Here is a 15976-nt window from a genome sequence, read left to right as displayed (position 1 = left end):
TGTGGTGAACAGTAGGGAGGAGCAGGCAGTGTCAGAGCAGTGGACTGGCTGTGGTGAACAGTAGGGAGGAGCAGGAAGTGTCAGAGCAGTGGACTGGCTGTGGTGAACAGTAGGGAGGAGCAGGCAGTGTTGGAGAGCAGTGGACTGGCTGTGATGAACAGCAGGGAGGAGCAGGCAGTGTAGGGAGAGCAGTGGACTGGCTGTGGTGAACAGCAGGGAGGAGCAGGCAGTGTTGGAGAGCAGTGGACTGGCTGATGAACAGCAGGGAGGAGCAGGCAGTGTTGGAGAGCAGTGGACTGGCTGTGGTGAACAGTAGGGAGGAGCAGGCAGTGTTGGAGAGCAGTGGACTGGCTGTGGTGAACAGTAGGGAGGAGCAGGCAGTGTCAGAGCAGTGGACTGGCTGTGGTGAACAGTAGGGAGGAGCAGGCAGTGTTGGAGAGCAGTGGACTGGCTGTGGTGAACAGTAGGGAGGAGCAGGCAGTGTCAGAGCAGTGGACTGGCTGTGGTGAACAGTAGGGAGGAGCAGGCAGTGTTGGAGAGCAGTGGACTGGCTGTGGTGAACAGTAGGGAGGAGCAGGCAGTGTCAGAGCAGTGGACTGGCTGTGGTGAACAGTAGGGAGGAGCAGGCAGTGTGGAGAGCAGTGGACTGGCTGTGGTGAACAGCAGGGAGGAGCAGGCAGTGTCAGAGCAGTGGACTGGCTGTGGTGAACAGTAGGGAGGAGCAGGCAGTGTCAGAGCAGTGGACTGGCTGTGGTGAACAGTAGGGAGGAGCAGGCAGTGTCAGAGCAGTGGACTGGCTGTGGTGAACAGTAGGGAGGAGCAGGCAGTGTCAGAGCAGTGGACTGGCTGTGGTGAACAGTAGGGAGGAGCAGGCAGTGTCAGAGCAGTGGACTGGCTGTGGTGAACAGTAGGGAGGAGCAGGCAGTGTCAGAGCAGTGGACTGGCTGTGGTGAACAGTAGGGAGGAGCAGGCAGTGTCAGAGCAGTGGACTGGCTGTGGTGAACAGTAGGGAGGAGCAGGTAGTGTCGGAGAGCAGTGCGCGTCTCACCAGATGTCTGAGCTCCTTGAGGTCTCGGCAGACGGAGTAGAAGACACCCAGCAGGATGTTGATGTAGGAAGCGTACAGGTCTGCAGAGTAGTCAGGGTGATGATCGAGAGACAGGATCTGCTGCAGCTCAGCTGCAAGAGGAAATCAAAGACCAAAAGAGAGGGGTCAGACAGGGTTCTCTGTACAGTAACAACCAAGAGAGAGAAAGAGTGTCAAAAAGGGGGGCTCTATACAGTAACAACCAAGCAATAGGACTGGAGTATCCATGTGCACCGTGATCCGTACTGTGAATCAGTACTGTGAATCCGTGTGCACCGTGATCCGTACTGTGAATCAGTACTGTGAATCCGTGTGCACCGCGAGCCGTACTGTGTACTGTACCGTTACCCTTCACTGATGTTTTCCAGATTACAGAGAGCTTTATAAAGCACTTCTGGGGGTTCAATGAAGCATGACTATCACTGCAAATCAGTGCTGAACTGTCAGATAAGAACATAAGAACATAAGAAAGTTTACAAACGAGAGGAAGCCATTCGGCCCATCTTGCTCGTTTGGTTGTTAGTAGCTTATTGATCCCAGACTCTCATCAAGCAGCTTCTTGAAGGATCCCAGGGTGTCAGCTTCAACAACATTCTGAAGAATAAGAATTCTGAGTGGATTCTGAAAGCTGCACAGGTGCACTTTACATGGGAATGGCCCAGGTCTGGTTAGAGATGTGAAGGTGGGTCACCGGGTCTGCCTTGTTCCCAGCGTGGGGTGTGCAGGGTTAGAGATGTGAACGTGAATGTGGGCAAGCCTGCCCTTCAGATCCCATGTGCACAGGCCAATTTATTTCACGCTGGCAACGTCCTGCTTTCAGTTGTGCCAGTTAATGAAACACCAGAGAGAGGCCAGGTGACCGTGATCCTGCAAACTGAGTTCTGATGCTTTACGAGGGATTTGGTTTCATTGTCCCAATTCATGCTCCAGTGCAGAGTGCAGTGCAGTGCAGTGCTGATTTCCTGTGTGAGGATGTCTTATCACTGGTGTGGATTGCTCTGTGTGTTATATCTGTGGTTGGGAACACAGAGGTCCCTCGCTCTGCTCCCGCTGATCCTGCCTCACCTTTGCTGTAGTCCGGGAAGCAGATCTTCAGGGGCTCAAAGCAGCCGGTGTTCGGACGGAACTTCTCCCAGACGATTTCACTGAGGAAGATGACCGTCACATTCCCTCCTACCTGCCAACATTTAACAAAAAGAAGAAAAACTGTAAAACTATTTAATAAAGGTTATGAAAGTTAATTTACAGAGGGTGTGGAGCACAATAACAAGCCACTGGTCCAGCTAAAGCCAGTTCTATCAAGGGTGTGAACGTGGCAGAGTGAACTGGACAAGATTGAAAGAACATGTGGTGATAGAGATGACTTTGCATCGTATCCGTTATAACCACGGGGTGACAGAGTTACAGCTGTAGATATTCAGGAGATTCAAGAGGACATCCTTCACTCCTGTTCCTGAAAGTATAACCCCCAACGCAAGTAGATCTCACACCTCTCTCCTGTAAGTGTTTAACACTAGCCCCAGTGCAGGTGGATCTCACACCTCTCTCCTGTAAGTGTTTAACACTAGCCCCAGTGCAGGTAGATCTCACACCTCTCTCCTGTAAGTGTTTAACACTAGCCCCAGTGCAGGTAGATCTCACACCTCTCTCCTGTAAGTGCTTAACACTAGTCCCAGTGCAGGTAGATCTCACACCTCTCTCCTGTAAGTGTTTAACACTAGCCCCAGTGCAGGTAGATCTCACACCTCTCTCCTGTAAGTGTTTAACACTAGCCCCAGTGCAGGTAGATCTCACACCTCTCTCCTGTAAGTGTTTAACACTAGCCCCAGTGCAGGTAGATCTCACACCTCTCTCCTGTAAGTGTTTAACACTAGCCCCAGTGCAGGTAGATCTCACACCTCTCTCCTCTAAGTGTTTAACACTAGCCCCAGTGCAGGTAGATCTCACACCTCTCTCCTGTAAGTGCTTAACACTAGTCCCAGTGCAGGTAGATCTTTACAGAAGACAGGTGTGAGAATAACTTTGATTGACTTTACTCACTGTTGTCAAATATAATCAACACCATGGATTAACTCAAAGTCAAATGATTATAAAGGCGTCCACATCCTTCCACATGCATGCACACAGTATATCTACATAGCTGGTGTGACTGGAATAGACAGGCATGGTGTTGGCACACAGGAGGCTACATGAGGGGATGCAGTCAGTGCAATCCAAATGGAAGCCAGTGAAAGGGGCTGAATGAATTCAGTACCATCCCAAACAAACTGTGGATTGGAGGGGCTGGCTTCTGCAGCCACACATGAATGACACTGTTCTGAAACTATGCCTGCATGTGCGTATTATCACCCCTACCAGCTCCTGCAGTCGAAGGAACCCAGACAGCAGATTGGCATCCATGTCTCTCAGAGCCTCAGCCTCAGCTGGAGGGTCCAGCAAGTGGAGAGAGCAAACAGCAGGGATAGAGAGAGCAAATCAGAGTGGAGAGAACAAACAGCAGGGATAGAGAAAGCAAATCAGAGTGGAGAGAGCAAACAGCAGGGATGGACAGTCACCATGATGTGTGTAAAAATAGGGAGTTAAAATGCACAAAGGTTAAGGGGAACAGCAACTGTGGTACTCAAGCCATCGAGAACTTTGGGTTAGTCAGAGTTACAGCACAAGACTGCAGTGTGGATGGCAGTGGGTTTGAGAAGCTCAGTGGTTAGAGAAAGCGCTGCAGTGCAACACTGGGTTCGAGTCACCAATCTCCTTTCGAAACGCTGGATGGCAGTGGGTTTGAGAAGCTCAGTGGTTAGAGAAAGCGCTGGGCTGCAGTGGGTTTGAGAAGCTCAGTGGTTAGAGAAAGCGCTGGGCTGCAGTGGGTTTGAGAAGCTCAGTGGTTAGAGAAAGCGCTGGGCTGCAGTGGGTTTGAGAAGCTCAGTGGTTAGAGAAAGCGCTGGGCTGCAGTGGGTTTGAGAAGCTCAGTGGTTAGAGAAAGCGCTGGGTTGTAGTGGGTTTGAGAAGCTCAGTGGTTAGAGAAAGCGCTGGTAATATTCTGCTGTACTCACAATGTAGGTGGTGTCCTGCTGGTGTAGGTCAGCCAGCTGTCTGTAGAGCCGGATGAAGTCATTGAAGGAATCGCAGCGAGTGTGAGAGGAGAACTCGTTGTCCGGGGAGGGGCTGTGAGCGTACAGCTGGTTCAGGATGTGTTCAAAGAGCAGGCGAGACGTGAAACACTCCACACAGTTCAACAGCGCGTGAGGGAGCTGGGGAGGGAGAGAGATGGGCTCAGACACACACAACACAAGGATGCACATAACACTCCCACTGCACAGGAGTTTCACCCATGCCTGCTTTCACTAGGATTTTAAGACACACCCGAGCCTGTTCCCTATACACACTGGCTAATCGAGCTGGTAGCAAAGCCTGGAATGAGTGACACTGCTGTGCAATAGGAATCTCATTGCCAGCCCTGTAACAGATGCATCTCTTTAGAGTTTCTCAGGATTTATACAGTAGCACATTCATATCCAATCACAGAGAGAAATCTTACATCAAACCAGCAATATTTCAAACTGAACACCGTCCTCACTTTCACCCTCACACTCAAACATGAAAGACGACATGCAGGGAAGCCGTGGCTCAGGCAGCACACACACTCTGTGCTTTACAAAAACCATCAATTCAGTCCATTTCAATTCAAGCGTGCAGGCAATAAAAAACATCTCAAATAGCTTTTAAAAACCATCAATGATAATGAGGGTTTCAATGATGTTTTCTCTGACCACAATCTAAACCCACTTCCAAGACCCCCACCCCCACCCCCACCCCACACACACCCCGACAGTCAGGACTGTGCATTAAGAATAGTGTCCTTGTCAGTAACGCATTCAACCTCTCAGACTAACGAAACACATTTTCAATTACTACTCTGTCCAAAAGCATGAATTGAAAAGGTGTCTCCACATGGTACAGGGTGCTGACAGAGAGAGACTGGAGCAGCTAGCAGACTGAACATAGAACCCATTAGAACACAGGGCTGGGCTGAATTCCAGTTCCATTTCAAATTCCAATTCCCTTTCAATCAATTCCAACACATAGCTGATTAAAATTGCAATGAGTAGTATTCTGTTCAAATGAGCTTTACATGGCAACACATTACTTCAACTGAAGTCACTGCTAGTCAATTAAATTGGCTCCAAATGAAAGCAACTGAACAACCACAACAATTTATATGTCTCTAGGACATGAATTCCAATCCCAGTCCCTTCCAAGGAAACACAATGGGACTTGGAATCCAAACACAGGCCTGGACCCGAACCCTGGCGAGGTGAGGTGAGCACACACCACTGACTGTGCCGCTGCAAACTGCTTATTAAGCATGATTTAAAAAACAGATTTACCTGCAGCTCGCGAAGCAGCGTCTGCGTGACCAAGCTCTTCCCAGTGGCTGCATGCCCATAGATGAACACAGAGGGGTAGCTGTACTGCTGGGGCTGCAGAGAAACACACAATACAAACCAGAGAGGTAGCTTCACTGCAGAGAAACACACACCACAAACCAGAGAGGTAGCTGCACTGCAGAGAAACACACACCACAAACCAGAGAGGTAGCTGCACTGCAGAGAAACACACACTACAAACCAGAGAGGTAGCTGCACTGCAGAGAAACACACACCACAAACCAGAGAGGTAGCTGCACTGCAGAGAAACACACACCACAAACCAGAGAGGTAGCTGCACTGCAGAGAAACACAAAATACAAACCAATACAAACAGCAACATGCACTATCCTACTCTCACATTCTCAAAACTGAAAGGGGTTTAGTTTGGTTGCCCGGGGTAGTTAATGACACAAGGTAAGAATATGGGCTTGCACCTGTTTAATAAATAAACAAATGAATAAGTAAATATCATTCACAGCAAGGAGAAGCCAGCATGCTCCCTTAGATCTCAGGAATGACAGAAAGGAGAGGAGCCCCTCAAGCCCTACTGAAGGGTGACTCAATGAAAATGTTTTACTGTTAAGACAGTGATTGTTTTTACTGATAAAACTATCACACTGTTTTTGGTCATGGCTCTATCCTAATACACAGAAATGTGATCATGAAGAAGTCCTGCCTGCAGTGTGATATTGGTGACTTATCCACTGTAACTGAACCTGCATTCTCCTAGAATGGCATGACTTGACAGGGTTTCAAAGGGGTACAGGAGGGCGTGTTTACCTCCCCGAATATCGAAAGCAGCATGGACACCTGGGATTCCCGGCACACCAGCTTCTCCTCAACACGCTGGAGCTCCGACTCAGAGTATCCAGGGTGCTGGATCAGGGCAGGCATTCTCCGAGGACAGCCACTGCAGGGGCACAAAGCATTACATCACCACCAAGAAGGACCCCATGCCAAGCACACTGGGACTGGAGACAAAGCAGAGTGACTGGGTAGCAGCAGTGATGCAGGAACAGATTATTCACACCAAACTCTTTCACTTCATACCCAACGCATCTAGGGCTCAGCGTGCTCTCAGAAACGAGAAGGAGTCCTGCCAGGAACACTGTGCTCAGCATGCAGGAGAGCTCTTTCACTTCATACATTAAATGCGTGTCTGCCAGTCCCACACTTCCAAGGCTTTACCCCACAGCAGGCATGTGAATGAAGGGGCGGAGCGTGAGGGAAGCCAATGGGTTCATCTCCACCCAGATGCTGTGCTTTGATGGTGAAGGATACAGCTGGGCTGGACACACTGTACACCAATACAAACCGCTTGGTCACAATAGGACACAAACACAGAACTACAAACCGCTTGGTCACAATAGGACACAAACACAGAACTACAAACCGCTTGGTCACAATAGGACACAAACACAGAACTACAAACCGCTTGGTCACAATAGGACACAAACACAGAACTACAAACCGCTTGGTCACAATAGGACACAAACACAGAACTACAAACCGCTTGGTCACAATAGGACACAAACACAGAACTACAAACCGCTTGGTCACAATAGGACACAAACACAGAACTACAAACCGCTTGGTCACAATAGGACACAAACACAGAACTACAAACCGCTTGGTCACAATAGGACACAAACACAGAACTACAAACCGCTTGGTCACAATAGGACACAAACACAGAACTACAAACCGCTTGGTCACAATAGGACACAAACACAGAACTACAAACCGCTTGGTCACAATAGGACACAAACACAGAACTACAAACCGCTTGGTCACAATAGGACACAAACACAGAACTACAAACCGCTTGGTCACAATAGGACACAAACACAGAACTACAAACCGCTTGGTCACAATAGGACACAAACACAGAACTACAAACCGCTTGGTCACAATAGGACACAAACACAGAACTACAAACCGCTTGGTCACAATAGGACACAAACACAGAACTACAAACCGCTTGGTCACAATAGGACACAAACACAGAACTACAAACCGCTTGGTCAGAATAGGACACAAACACAGAACTACAAACCGCTTGGTCACAATAGGACACAAACACAGAACTACAAACCGCTTGGTCACAATAGGACACAAACACAGAACTACAAACCGCTTGGTCACAATAGGACACAAACACAGAACTACAAACCGCTTGGTCACAATAGGACACAAACACAGAACTACAAACCGCTTGGTCAGAATAGGACACAAACACAGAACTACAAACCGCTTGGTCACAATAGGACACAAACACAGAACTACAAACCGCTTGGTCACAATAGGACACAAACACAGAACTACAAACCGCTTGGTCACAATAGGACACAAACACAGAACTACAAGGGACATGGTTCCACTGACACACAACAGCGGGAACTCAAGATCTGTTTTCCTGTAAAATAAATATACGTTTCATGTTTGGTTTTGTTAGGTTTTAATTTTTTTTTTTTCCCTTACAAAGCCTGTCTACAAAACAACTCAGTTGTAGTAACATGTTTTCGCTTTAAAACTGTTTTATTCTTATTAAATCTGTACGGGTATAGTACTCGTTCAGGGTGAACACAGTGTACGCAGTAGTGATGATACGCTGATCCACCTCCTCCCTCCTATCAAGCAGTCCGGGTTTAAGTGCACTAATTAAACCCCCTCTATCACTCATCATTATTACCTGAAGTGCTGAGCCCAACTTCACTTTCCGTGCAGGACAGAGGTGAACTTTCGCGCCGCAGCTTCTTCCCCACACGTGGCCACTCACAACTACCAAGCCCGCCCCCTTTAACGATCATACCGCATTGTCTTCTGGGGGTTGTAGTTTTTGCATCTCTCTCCCAAACTGAAGCATCAAGACAATGCGACAGCAACGACTGAGGGTCAGATTGCTTTCAAATTACAACTTGTATGTCATGATAATAAAAAACAAAGAATGAAAAGCTCGAACAAAAAGACAAATAGGACTTTGTCACACATATTATGGGAATGATCATTAAAAAAACATTTGGAGAAAAATATAATTGCAATAGTTTATGGGGTGCTCAGAGTAATTGTAACAGAAGCTGTGCGGTTGTGAGTGGTGCTGTGCATGCTGTGTGCAAAGCAATGCCTGCTCTGCGTTTCCACCGTGTCTCAGCTCCTGGGCTCTCACTCGATCTGTGATTGTCTCTGCAGTTTACTTTATAGAATCGTGTTGTTTTTATCTATCTACAGTAAACAGCTTTTAAACATTTAGCTTCCTCTATCTGTGACCAGGGGTCACAAATGGAGTTTAGACAAAGGGGCATTCAGAAAAGAAAATAGGAGGCACTTTTTTACACAGAGAATTGTGAGGGTCTGGAATCAACTCCCCAGTAATGTTGTTGAAGCTGACACCCTGGGATCCTTCAAGAAGCTGCTTGATGAGATTCTGGGATCAACAAGCTATTAACAACCAAACAAGCAAGATGGGCCGAATGACCTCCTCTCGTTTGTAAACTTTCTTATGTTCTTATGACTCTATAATTCTGAGCGGTTCTGGGTTCTGTTGCTTGTATTTGAGCGGTTGGTTCTGGGTTCTGTTGCGCCAGTATTTGAGTGGTTGGTTCTGGGTTCTGTTGCTCGGATTTGAGCAGTTGGTTCTGGTTTCTATTGCTCGTATTTGAGCAGTTGGTTCTGGGTTCTATTGCTCGTATTTGAGCGGTTCGTTCTGGGTTCTGTTGCGCCAGTATTTGAGCAGTTGGTTCTGGGTTCTGTTGCTCGTATTTGAGTGGTTGTTTCTGGGTTCTGTTGCTCCAGTATTGGAGCGGTTGGTTCTGGGTTCTATTGCTCCAGTATTGGAGCGGTTGGTTCTGGGTTCCGTTGCTCCAGTATTGGAGCGGTTGGTTCTGGGTTCTGTTGCTCCAGTATTGGCGTGGTTGGTTCTGGGTTCTGTTGCTCCAGTATTGGAGCGGTTGGTTCTGGGTTCTGTTGCTCGGATTTGAGCAGTTGGTTCTGGTTTCTATTGCTCGTATTTGAGCAGTTGGTTCTGGGTTCTATTGCTCGTATTTGAGCGGTTCGTTCTGGGTTCTGTTGCGCCAGTATTTGAGCAGTTGGTTCTGGGTTCTGTTGCTCGTATTTGAGTGGTTGGTTCTGGGTTCTGTTGCTCCAGTATTGGAGCGGTTGGTTCTGGGTTCTGTTGCTCCAGTATTGGAGCGGTTGGTTCTGGGTTCTGTTGCTCCAGTATTGGAGCGGTTGGTTCTGGGTTCTGTTGCTCCAGTATTGGAGTGGTTGGTTCTGGGTTCTGTTGCTCCAGTATTGGAGCGGTTGGTTCTGGGTTCTGTTGCTCCAGTATTGATTCATTAGCATCATTCTCTACACCCTATGAATACAAATTACAATAACTGTTGACCTTTACAGTGAACAGGGCCTGTTCTCTGAAATCTCAATAAGCATTGCAGTTTCTGCTTCCTGTGTGCTTTGAAGATGTGGTCAAAGTTACTGAGAGATTCAGTCCTACTGTGAGAGATGCCATTCATGTGTGTTACTCTGCTGTATTAAAACCCAAATATGCCTGGATTCATTCCATGATCCTTTGTAACACGTGATGTTGCTCACATGTATAAGGCATGAATTCATGCATGAATGAACACTTCTCACAATCGCCAGGGTGTGAATACATGCCTTATACATGTGAGTAACACCATTTGTTACAAAGAAACATGGAATGAATACGGGTAATTAAATGCACCACATAGTGCTTCATGAAAAGAGATCTGCAGTTATATAGCACTTCATGAAAAGAGATCTGCAGTTATATAGCGCTTCATAAAAAGAGCTCTGCAGTTATATAGCGCTTCATGAAAAGAGATCTGCAGTTATATAGAGCTTCATGAAAAGAGATCTGCAGTTATATAGTGTTTCATGAAAAGAGATCTGCAGTTATATAGAGCTTCATGAAAAGAGATCTGCAGTTATATAGAGCTTCATGAAGAGATCTGCAGTTATATAGCGCTTCATGAAAAGAGCTCTGCAGTTATATAGCGCTTCATGAAAAGAGATCTGCAGTTATATAGTGTTTCATGAAAAGAGATCTGCAGTTATATAGCGCTTCATGAAAAGAGCTCTGCAGTTATATAGCGCTTCATGAAAAGAGATCTGCAGTTATATAGCGCTTCATGAAAAGAGATCTGCAGTTATATAGAGCTTCATGAAAAGAGATCTGCAGTTATATAGAGCTTCATGAAAAGAGATCTGCAGTTATATAGAGCTTCATGAAAAGAGATCTGCAGTTATATAGCGCTTCATGAAAAGAGATCTGCAGTTATATAGCGCTTCATGAAAAGAGATCTGCAGTTATATAGCGCTTCATGAAAAGAGATCTGCAGTTATATAGTGTTTCATGAAAAGAGATCTGCAGTTATATAGCGCTTCATGAAAAGAGATCTGCAGTTATATAGCGCTTCATGAAAAGAGATCTGCAGTTATATAGAGCTTCATGAAGAGATCTGCAGTTATATAGAGCTTCATGAAAAGAGATCTGCAGTTATATAGCGCTTCATGAAAAGAGATCTGCAGTTATATAGCGCTTCATGAAAAGAGCTCTGCAGTTATATAGCGCTTCATGAAAAGAGATCTGCAGTTATATAGAGCTTCATGAAAAGAGATCTGCAGTTATATAGTGTTTCATGAAAAGAGATCTGCAGTTATATAGCGCTTCATGAAAAGAGATCTGCAGTTATATAGCGCTTCATGAAAAGAGATCTGCAGTTATATAGCAGCTTCATGAAAAGAGATCTGCAGTTATATAGAGCTTCATGAAGAGATCTGCAGTTATATAGCACTTCATGAAAAGAGCTCTGCAGTTATATAAGAACATAAGAACATAAGAAAGTTTACAAACGAGAGGAGGCCATTCGACCCATCTTGCTCGTTTGGTTGTTAGTAGCTTATTGATCCCAAAATCTCATCAAGCAGCTTCTTGAAGGATCCCAGGGTGTCAGCTTCAACAACAATTACTGGGGAGTTGATTCCAGACCCTCACAATTCTCTGTGTAAAAAAGTGTCTCCTATTTTCTGTTCTGAATGCCCCTTTTTCTAAACTCCATTTGTGACCCCTGGTCCTTGTTTCTTTTTTCAGGCTGAAAAAGTCCCTTGGGTCGACACTGTCAATACCTTTTAGAATTTTGAATGCTTGAATTAGGTCGCCACGTAGTCTTCTTTGTTCAAGACTGAACAGATTCAATTATTTTAGCCTGTCTGCATATGACATGCCTTTTAAGCCCGGAATAATTCTGGTCGCTCTTCTTTGCACTCTTTCTAGAGCAGCAATATCTTTTTTATAGCGAGGTGACCAGAACTGAACACAATATTCAAGATGAGGTCTTACTAATGCATTGTACAGTTTTAACATTACTTCCCTTGATTTAAATTCAACACTTTTCACAATGTATCCGAGCATCTTGTTAGCCTTTTTTATAGCTTCCCCACATTGCCTAGATGAAGACATTTCTGAGTCAACAAAAACTCCTAGGTCTTTTTCATAGATTCCTTCTCCAATTTCAATATCTCCCATATGATATTTATAATGTACATTTTTATTTCCTGCGTGCAGTACCTTACACTTTTCTCTATTAAATGTCATTTGCCATGTGTCTGCCCAGTTCTGAATCTTGTCTAGATCATTTTGAATGACCTTTGCTGCTGCAACAGTGTTTGCCACTCCTCCTACTTTTGTGTCATCTGCAAATTTAACAAGTTTGCTTACTATACCAGAATCTAAATCATTAATGTAGATTAGGAATAGCAGAGGACCTAATACTGATCCCTGTGGTACACCGCTGGTTACCACACTCCATTCTGAGGTTTTTCCTCTAATCAGTACTTTCTGTTTTCTACATGTTAACCACTCCCTAATCCATGTACATGTGTTTCCTTGAATCCCAACTGCGTTCAGTTTGAGAATTAATCTTTTGTGCGGGACTTTGTCAAAAGCTTTCTGGAAATCTAAATAAACCATGTCATATGCTTTGCAATTATCCATTATCGATGTTGCATCCTCAAAAAAATCAAGCAAGTTAGTTAGGCACGATCTCCCTTTCCTAAAACCATGCTGACTGTCTCCCAGTACCCTGTTACCATATAGGTAATTTTCCATTTTGGATCTTATTATAGTTTCCATAAGTTTGCATATAATAGAAGTCAGGCTTACTGGTCTGTAGTTACCTGGTTCAGTTTTGTTTCCCTTTTTGTGGATCGGTATTACGTTTGCAATTTTCCAGTCTGTCGGTACCACCCCTGTGTCAAGAGACTGCTGCATGATCTTGGTTAGCGGTTTGTAAATTACTTCTTTCATTTCTTTGAGTACTACTGGGAGGATCTCATCCGGCCCAGGGGATTTGTTTATTTTAAGAGCTCCTAGTCCCTTTAACACTTCTGCCTCGGTTATGCTAAAGTTATTTAAAACTGGATAGGAACTGGATGACATGTGGGGCATGTTGTCAGTATCTTCCTTTGTAAAAACTTGTGAAAAGTAATCATTTAACATATTTGCTATTTTTTTTTCTTCCTCTACGATTTTGCCATTTGTATCTCTTAAACATTTAATCTCCTCTTTGAATGTTCTCTTGCTGTTGTAATATTGGAAAAACATTTTGGAATTGGTTTTAGCTCCCTTAGCAATGTTCATTTCTATTTCTCTCTTGGCCTTTCTAACTTCCTTTTTGACTTGCATTTGCAGTTCTGTGTACTCTTTCTGCGTACTTTCTTTTTGGTCCTTTTTTAATGCTCTGTAAAGTGCCTTTTTTCGCTGAATATTTTTTTTAATTGATGTATTAAACCATTTTGGCAATTTAGTTTTACATTTAGATTTGTCTACTTTAGGGATGTAATTGTTTTGCGCCTCTAGTACTACGTTTTTGAAGAACAACCATCCTTCTTCTGTGGGTGTTTTCTCTATTTTACTCCAATCTACTTCTGTTAGTCTCTGTTTCATGCCTTCATAGTTTGCTTTTCTAAAATTGTAAACCTTAGCTTTAGTCTTTACTTTTGAGGATTTAAAAAACACTTCAAATGAGACCATGTTGTGGTCTGAGTTTGCCAGTGGTTCTCTGACCTCTGTTTTAGTTATTCTATCTTCGTTATTTGAAAAGACTAAATCAAGGCATGCCTCCCCTCTAGTGGGTGCCTTCACAAATTGTGTTAGGAAGCAGTCATTTGTCATTTCCACCATTTCTATTTCATCCTTCGCGCTACCCACCGGGTTTTCCCATTTTATTTGGGGGAAGTTGAAATCCCCCATTAGTATGGCTTCTCCTTTGCTACACACATTTCTAATGTCATTGTATAACAGATTATTGTGCTCACCGTCTGAATCTGGCGGTCTATAGCATGCTCCTATTATTATGCCTTTTGAATTTTTGTCTGTTATTCTGACCCATATTGATTCGGTTTTATTTTCTTTGTCCAGGTTTAACACCTGGGCTTCAAGACTGTTTCTTATGTATAGCGCTACCCCTCCTCCTCGTCTGTCCTGCCTGTCTTTCCTATACAGTGTATACCCACAAATATTATATTCGTCCCCATCACTCTCAGTTAACCACGTTTCTGTAACACCTATCACATCATAGTTACCTGTTAGTGCAGTAGCTTCAAGTTCTAGAATTTTGTTTCTGATACTTCTAGCATTTAGATAAATACATTTAATGGTTGTCTTACCTGAGTTGTTGTTCTTGTTTTGATGCGGTCTCCCTTCTGTTTTTTTGTTGATTTCTCCCCCCTTCCTTTCTAGTTTAAATGCTTCCGAACCTGCTCGAGGATCTTTTCTCCAAGTAGACTAGGTTCCCTTGTTATTTAAGTGCAGTCCGTCCCGTCTATACAGATAGTCCTCGTTGTAGAAAGTGGTCCAATGATCAAGATAGGTGAAACCTTCCCGTGTGCACCACGTCTTCAACCATTCGTTTTGATTAATTATTTCCAGCTTTCCATATGGTCCTTTGCAAGGTGCGGGTAGTATACCAGAAAATACCACAGTTTTGGTTTTCTCTTTTAATTTCCTTCCTAGCTCTCTGAATTTGTTTTGCAGGGATTTTGGTCTATAGCGCTTCATGAAAAGAGATCTGCAGTTATATAGTGTTTCATGAAAAGAGATCTGCAGTTATATAGTGTTTCATGAAAAGAGATCTGCAGTTATATAGCGCTTCATGAAAAGAGATCTGCAGTTATATAGCGCTTCATGAAAAGAGATCTGCAGTTATATAGAGCTTCATGAAAAGAGATCTGCAGTTATATAGCGCTTCATGAAAAGAGCTCTGCAGTTATATAGCGCTTCATGAAAAGAGATCTGCAGTTATATAGTGTTTCATGAAAAGAGATCTGCAGTTATATAGCGCTTCATGAAAAGAGATCTGCAGTTATATAGCGCTTCATGAAAAGAGATCTGCAGTTATATAGCGCTTCATGAAAAGAGATCTGCAGTTATATAGAGCTTCATAAAAAGAGATCTGCAGTTATATAGTGTTTCATGAAAAGAGATCTGCAGTTATATAGCGCTTCATGAAAAGAGATCTGCAGTTATATAGCGCTTCATGAAAAGAGATCTGCAGTTATATAGTGCTTCATGAAAAGAGATCTGCAGTTATATAGCGCTTCATGAAAAGAGATCTGCAGTTATATAGCGCTTCATGAAAAGAGATCTGCAGTTATATAGTGTTTCATGAAAAGAGATCTGCAGTTATATAGTGTTTCATGAAAAGAGATCTGCAGTTATATAGCGCTTCATGAAAAGAGATCTGCAGTTATATAGCGCTTCATGAAAAGAGATCTGCAGTTATATAGCGCTTCATGAAAAGAGATCTGCAGTTATATAGCGCTTCATGAAAAGAGATCTGCAGTTATATAGAGCTTCATGAAAAGAGATCTGCAGTTATATAGCGCTTCATGAAGAGATCTGCAGTTATATAGCGCTTCATGAAAAGAGATCTGCAGTTATATAGCGCTTCATGAAAAGAGATCTGCAGTTATATAGAGCTTCATGAAAAGAGATCTGCAGTTATATAGAGCTTCATGAAAAGAGATCTGCAGTTATATAGAGCTTCATGAAAAGAGATCTGCAGTTATATAGCGCTTCATGAAAAGAGATCTGCAGTTATATAGTGTTTCATGAAAAGAGATCTGCAGTTATATAGTGTTTCATGAAAAGAGATCTGCAGTTATATAGTGTTTCATGAAAAGAGATCTGCAGTTATATAGCGCTTCATGAAAAGAGATCTGCAGTTATATAGAGCTTCATGAAAAGAGATCTGCAGTTATATAGAGCTTCATGAAAAGAGATCTGCAGATATATAGAGCTTCATGAAAAGAGATCTGCAGATATATAGAGCTTCATGAAAAGAGATCTGCAGATATATAGAGCTTCATGAAAAGAGATCTGCAGTTATATAGTGCTTCATGAAAAGAGATCTGCAGTTATATAGAGCTTCATGAAAAGAGA

At 43.9% G+C, this 15976-nt stretch overlaps 1 protein-coding gene across 1 annotated transcript in view; it reads right to left on the bottom strand.

Annotated features, from left to right (window-relative positions):
* Positions 1-8303, bottom strand: part of orc5 (origin recognition complex, subunit 5) — a 66118-nt gene extending 57815 nt beyond the window's left edge. Inside the window, exons 1-7 of the mRNA XM_041254053.1 lie at positions 8207-8303; positions 6295-6424; positions 5473-5565; positions 4134-4335; positions 3443-3510; positions 2153-2264; positions 1049-1179 (exon numbers count right to left, since the gene is read on the bottom strand). Coding sequence (XP_041109987.1) covers positions 1049-1179; positions 2153-2264; positions 3443-3510; positions 4134-4335; positions 5473-5565; positions 6295-6408 — 720 coding nt within the window. The 5' untranslated portion in view covers positions 6409-6424; positions 8207-8303. The remainder of the gene's footprint in view (positions 1-1048; positions 1180-2152; positions 2265-3442; positions 3511-4133; positions 4336-5472; positions 5566-6294; positions 6425-8206) is intronic.
* Between the last annotated feature and the right edge of the window lie 7673 nt (positions 8304-15976).

Source organism: Polyodon spathula, chromosome 7 (assembly GCF_017654505.1).
Source record: "Polyodon spathula isolate WHYD16114869_AA chromosome 7, ASM1765450v1, whole genome shotgun sequence".
Taxonomy (NCBI): domain Eukaryota; kingdom Metazoa; phylum Chordata; class Actinopteri; order Acipenseriformes; family Polyodontidae; genus Polyodon; species Polyodon spathula.
Note: the sequence above shows the minus strand (reverse complement) of the source record. Positions and strands in the feature narration are given on the sequence as shown.